The sequence below is a fragment of the Triticum urartu genome, chromosome 3, assembly GCF_003073215.2.
Source record: "Triticum urartu cultivar G1812 chromosome 3, Tu2.1, whole genome shotgun sequence".
NCBI classification, from domain to species: Eukaryota; Viridiplantae; Streptophyta; class Magnoliopsida; order Poales; family Poaceae; genus Triticum; species Triticum urartu.
Window position 1 is genome coordinate 22,677,753 of NC_053024.1, and position 6,353 is coordinate 22,684,105.

The 6,353-nt window shown below is 47.9% G+C and overlaps 1 protein-coding gene across 1 annotated transcript; it reads right to left on the reverse strand.

The window, feature by feature from the left end:
- Positions 1 to 234: 234 nt before the first annotated feature.
- Positions 235 to 3,512, reverse strand: LOC125542478 (70 kDa peptidyl-prolyl isomerase-like). Its single transcript, XM_048705530.1, has 10 exons — positions 3,066 to 3,512; positions 2,608 to 2,955; positions 2,243 to 2,317; positions 2,068 to 2,148; positions 1,776 to 1,970; positions 1,425 to 1,690; positions 1,208 to 1,333; positions 913 to 1,059; positions 695 to 822; positions 235 to 588 (listed from the first exon to the last, which is right to left on the reverse strand). The coding sequence occupies exons 1-10, from the start codon at positions 3,286 to 3,288 to the stop codon at positions 429 to 431; spliced, it is 1,749 nt and encodes a 582-aa protein (XP_048561487.1). The 5' UTR covers positions 3,289 to 3,512; the 3' UTR covers positions 235 to 428.
- Positions 3,513 to 6,353: the final 2,841 nt, after the last annotated feature.

Here is a 6,353-nt window from a genome sequence, read left to right on the forward strand (position 1 = left end):
TTATCTTCTGAATTTTACTATTAGATGGCTGAAATCATTGGTCAGACTAGAAACTTTAGGCCAGATCCTTTTAATATGACCTCCTTTCCCATGCATTCGGGTACTCCACGTCAGATTCCGCAATATACGATCGATCACTTCCAATGTCCTTTAGCCAAAATGTGCAATTAATTTGAGTTGATGAACTAACGACACATTTCACTTTATTTTCAAATAAAAGCTCCAGAAAAAACGTTTAAAACGAAATAGGGACTCTTTTTTTACTAGAATCGTACGTGAGCAAATTATGAGTACATTATCAAGGCACGCAGCCGATCACAGACGAGGCACAAGCTGCAGAACAGAGGACAAGACAACCAAAACCACGGTACAACGCTGATACAAACTAGTGCATCCAGACCCGACTGTACCACGACGCCGTAGACCCGTCACGCGGTGCTGTCGATGGCCATAGGCTGTGCGTCCTGCTTCCCGGCGGCGTTCTCCGTCTTCCTCCATTTGGCGAACATGTTACCGTAGAACTTGGCGTCCCTCTTGTTGTACTCCCTCAGCTTGTCCTTCAACGCCTTGTACGCAACCTTCACCTCCCTGGGGCAGAAACAAACATGAAAAATCAGCCACAATCCATAGGTGAAATCGATACGATATTTGTACTAGCCTTGTTGATCTCCAGAGAGATGGAAGGTGCCTCTACCTGTTGTCTGGGTCGATCTCCAGAGCCTTCTTGATATCTAGCTCTGCCAGCTCCAGATCCACGAGCTCGGTGTACGCCTGCGCCCTCCGGTACAGAGCCTTGACGTTTGTGCTCTCCAGTTCCAAAACCTGATCAATAATGCCACCGTTTAGGATCACGTGGTGTGTTGTTGATTGGTTACACTGATGAAACCCTCGTACTCGAAAGGTAACACTAACCTTGGTGCAGAGCTTCTCTGCTTCTTTGTAATCCTTTAGCTTCAGCTTGCACGCTGCGTTGTTTAGCTTGATGCTGATCTTCACTGCCTTGGATTGCTTCTTCTCATCCTCGCTGAAGGAGCTGTCGTACTCAATGTACTTCGCAGCCTGTTCCCGAGGACAAGACAAAGATGCACATCTATGTCAGTCAGGACTCAGGAACTCAATTCCGTATCAATACGTTTTTCACAGGACGAGACTTTTAGTTGAGAGACCGATGCCCTTTATTTACCAGAGACCGATGCCCTTTATTTACCTTCTCATATCTCTTGGAAGCCTTGGCGTACTTGCCCATCTTAAACCACGCATTTCCTTCATCTTTCTTTTTAGCAGCTGCTTCGATCTTCTCAGCATTACTCTTCAAGTCCCAAGATTCTTTCTCCTGAAACAGTAACACGAACATGCGTTCACTTTCTGACAGCAGCAGAGACGGATATGTAAACAACAGACAAAGTAACCACCACAGTTAGTACCTTGTCGAAGGAAACAAGCTCCACTTCATAGAAGACGGTGGAGTTGGGAGGAACCACAGCAAGATCAAGCTTCGTCTCGGTGGATCCGAACGCATGTTCAGGTGGTATTCTAGCTGACGCGACCTCTCCTTTCTTCATGGTGAGCACCGTCGTGTCCAGCCCTTCGATGACCTGCTCCTCATCCGTCCTGAACTCGAATGGTTCGTCGCCTTCATGTCCTTTCTTCGTGAACACAGTGCCGTCGTCCAACTTGCCGATCAGCCTCACTGCAAGCAACAAGTAACACAAGATTAACTTGTCTGACAATTTTCACGAGGTTATGCATGCATGAATTAGCAGTGCGCCGCGCACCTCTCACAACTGCCCCGTCGTTGGGGCGCTCGTAGCCTGCTCCTTCCTTGAGCACCTTCTTCAAGATCCTCTTGTCTTCACCGATGAGGGTGACCGTCTTCCAGGAGACTAGCTCAAGATCGATGTGCAATGTGGAATTCGGGGGCACGGCGCCTTCAACTTCAGAAGCCGGCCTTCCTTGCTCGCCAAAACCATCTGTCCGTCATAAGATGCAGCACATATCAATTTATGAAGCCAGTCAGAAACTTTTGGAGTACAGCAAGGGTAACAGATTTGAGGAGAGATGGCTCACATTGTGGCTTGACGGTCAGGAGGACCTTCTCTCCCTTCTTCATGGTCTTGACGGCTTTGGAAAGTGCCGGGCAGAAGTAACCTATAATTTTAAAGGGAGAGTTGTGCATCAGCGATTCAGAGCTAAATCCTGCTGTTCAATTTGCCAAGGCTAACTGGATTCACTAGATACGAACCATCCTTCACTGCGAATTCAATACCCTCTGACTTGGACACGACCGATCCATCCTCGAGTCTGGCCTCGTACTTGACTGCGTGAGCAAACATGGAACATGTCAGAGAGGTGACAACGCGCGTAGCAAGAGCAGATCGATAACCATTTCATTGAAATTATTCATCAGTTCACCATTTCGTTGGAATATACCGACGTACATTCCAGTTCGGCAACCCAAAATCATTAGGTTTCATTAAAAAAATCCGATATCAAATTTATTTCGCTAGCTAATTTCAGACGACAGTTTGGGATGTTTAGCAGAACACAAGTCAGAATCAAAAAATATTCAGTAATTTGGTCGAAACCCAGTTACTAGACACAACGTACCAGTAACTTCGTCCAGATCCTTGGGATTCTCCCATTTCTGACCCTCGACGAGGACCTTCTTGAAGATGCCGCCGTCCTTGCAGATGTCCTTGACGCTGGCCCACGAGAGGAGCTCGACGTCGAACCGGAGCGTCGCGTTGGGCGGGATCGTGGGCGGGGAGCCCGCCTCGCCGTACGCGAGGTCCGGCGGGATGGTGAGGACGGCGTTCTCGCCTTTCTTCATGGTCTTGATGCCCTGGTCCCATCCCTTGATCACCTGCCCCTGCCCGAGCTTGAACTTGAAGGGAGTCCCGCGGTCTCGGCTCGAATCGAACTTGGCCCCGTCGAGGAGAGTGCCCGTGTAGTGCACTGCCATACAACATTCGTTCATTCCGGTTATCATCTATCTGTTGGGTCTGATGTTGCGTGACAACTAGGGTGATCAGATGCAGAGGGGACAGCCGTGCCGTGATCCATACCTTCGACCTCGTCGCCGGTTTCGGGCCGTTCCCAGCCCTCGCCCTCCTTGACGAGCTTCTTCTTCAGCCCCTGCTTCCCGATCTCCTTCTCCTCGCCGACCTTCATCGTCGCCGGGGAGTGGGCCTCCTCCTCGTCGTCCATGGGCTCGCCGTCCGGCTCATTCATCATGGCGTCGTCCTCCTCTTCGAACGCCCTCAGCGTCTCATCCTCCACGGCGGCCATTGTTGGTTCGGTTCGTGGACGCGAAAGGCTCTCTAGGTGGAATGCAAAAAGATGAAGCGATTAACGGGTGCGCGCTCGCTCGCGATCTGTGTCTCTGTGCGTTCTGGATGTTGTTTGCAGCCAGAGCATGGCGCGGCTCGGATCGTTGGCTTCTTATATGGCGGGCGGAGCAGAGATTGTTGCGTTCAACGATGTGATGTTCTAGAGGGTTCCTGTTCCTGTGAGAGAGGGTTGGATTGGGAGATGCTTCCAGATCAGATCAGGGTCGGTGGGGAGCGAGGGCGCGAGAGCATTGGAAGGCAGTGGATGCTTCCAGAGATGCAGGGGAGAAGGACCGGGTCGTCGTTGGTTTCACTTTGTGGGCCTGGACTATCTGCATTTCTTTCCTGGAAGATAGTTTTGACAACTGGGCTACAACAAACAGTGTGAAGAGTTGGGTTGGGTTGGGCCTTCCCTCGGATGTCAGCCGATCCAAAGACGGTGTCTTTGCATATTTGAAGAAAAACAGAATTTGAAAAAGTTTTCAAGGTTGGGTACAGAAATGCATAGCTGGGGGCCTGGGGCTAGGAGTTGCAAGAAAACTTCCATCAAGTCACTGCTGCAAGTAATCACTACATACTCGATGGCAGGGTTTTTTTTTCATAAAAAAAGAGGCAAAAGCTTAGCCCCATTCATTAATTAAACAGAAGAGAGTTCACAGTTAATTAATGGGATACCGAGTGAAAATCATCACAAACCGCTGAGCGGCACTCGCACAATACCCCACGCACACCTCACATAGAGGCCCTCGCCAAGATCGCACACCGAAGTCATCATCATCACTTCTCCCTAACATGCGTCATCGCCCTCCCTAATATCTGAGCAAGCGACCCCGACTTCAGCGAAGACGAACATCGACCCAACCCTCACCGTAGAGGTTGTACGGAAACACAAGAAGGCATGTGCCACACTAAGACACCCACACTAAGGGAAGCGCAGCTCCAACTCTGAAGGATAGTTTAGAAGAAGAAGAACTATGCAAGGTTGGAGCCATGAAAGACCACCGAACAGACCATTTGTAGCATGTCATCGTCGCCACTAACAATACATATAGGGGTGTGTGTGGAGGAGCATCGTATCTACGAGAAATGGAGATGGGAGTACACACAAGAAAATTAGACAGGTTCGGCCCCTCTACTCTAGAGGTAATACCCTACTTATGTGTGCGGTGTTCTTGCTCTTGCATGTAGCATTATAGGTGTGTTCAACCCTAAGCCCGGTGCCCTCCTCCCCACATATATAGAGTGCGTCGGGAGGTGTGTAGGATCGAAAGTATGTCTAAAGGGGGGTGATTAGACTACTTGACCAAATAAAAAACTTGTCATTTCCCAATTTTAGTTTTAGGCAAGTTTTAGCATTTCTACCAAGTCAAGCAGCACCCTACACATGCAAGTCTAAGAGTTGTGCAACGGAAAGTAAAGTCTTTGCATATGAACGTAAATGAGGGATCGGAGAAATCAAGCAATGAAGATACAGTGATTTTTGGCGTGGTTCCGATATGTCCATGTTGAAGGGGACTTCAACCTATGGAGGGTAACAGCTGCGCGAGTCTACGGAGGGCTTCACCCACGAAGGGTCCACGAAGAAGCAACCCTGTCTATTCCACCATGACTTACGTCCATGAAGGACTACCCTCACTCGGGGTAGATCTTCACGAAGTAGGCGATCTCGTTGCCCTTACAAACTCATTGGTTCAACTCCACATGATCTTGGAGGCTTCCAAGTGACACGTAATCAATCTAGGAGACACAACTCTCCAAAAGGTAATAGATGGTGTTGTTGACGATGAACTCTTTGCTCTTGTGCTTCAAAAGATAGTCTCCTCAACACTCAACCACTCTCTCACAGATTTGGCTTTGGTAGGAGAAGGATTGGAGTGGAAAGCAACTTGGGGAGGCTAGAAATCAAGGTTCAAATGGTTGTATTGGAATGCCTTGATCTCAACACATGAGTATGTGGTTCTCTCTCAAAAAATGAATGGTGGAAGTGTAGTTTCGTTCGGATGGATCCTTCCAAGAGAAAGTGGGGGTGGAGGCGTATAAGTATCCTTCACCAAGAATTCAACCGTTACAACCTTTTGACTCAACTTGGTGGCACCGAAACAAAAAATCTCAATGAGACCGACATGTGTAAAAGATTCGAACGTTGGCTTTTCTGTGAGACCAAATGGAACAACTTAGTGGGACCAATGTACGATGACCTAAGCAAGACCTCATTTTGGTAATTCCAATCGAAACATCTCAGTAATTCTAAAATAATGTGAAAGGGTTAGAGAAACTTGGTGCAAATCGGTGGGACCGATCGTCATCTCGGTGGAACCGATGTTCTAGGGTTTGGCTGTGGCTCTGTCTAGGATCAATTCGGTGGGTCCGGATGAAGAGGTTTCGGTGGGACCGAGTTAGACTTTTAGGGTTTGGACAGATAGGATTTGAAGAAGGTGGTTGAGGGTTTTTGGAGCAATATCTTCAAGCACTTGAACAATTGAGTCATGATCAAAACCTCACCCCCTTTTAATAGTATTATCTTTCCTATGGACTCAATGTGATCTTGGATCACTTAACCAAAAATGTAGAATCTTGAAGGTTTTTCCAATTCATGTCCTTAGCATTCTGAGGGGTCCACTTTCTCATGTCCTTGCCATGCCAACATCGAATTTCATGGAATCTATCTTTGAATAGGCATTACTTCAATGACATATATGTTGTTATTAATTACCAAAACCACACAGGGATTAGTTGCACTTTCAAGGTGAGGTAACATGCTAGCATAAATGCTAGTAATAACGGCCATGCACGACCGACTGTCGCAATTAACTAGATATTGCACAATTCATAAACGACTGTACTTAATACGTGACATCTTCGCTGGCCAACTGGTCGACTAGTGATCTTTGCCCAACTCGAGGAAATGATGCCCGACTATAGGCTTGACGCTGACTAGAGGAAATGATGCCCGACTATAGGCTTTGGCTAGGGATTTTTTTCGTCGTCTTGGTTGTCGAAGCGGAAGTTTTCCTCTCTTCGTCT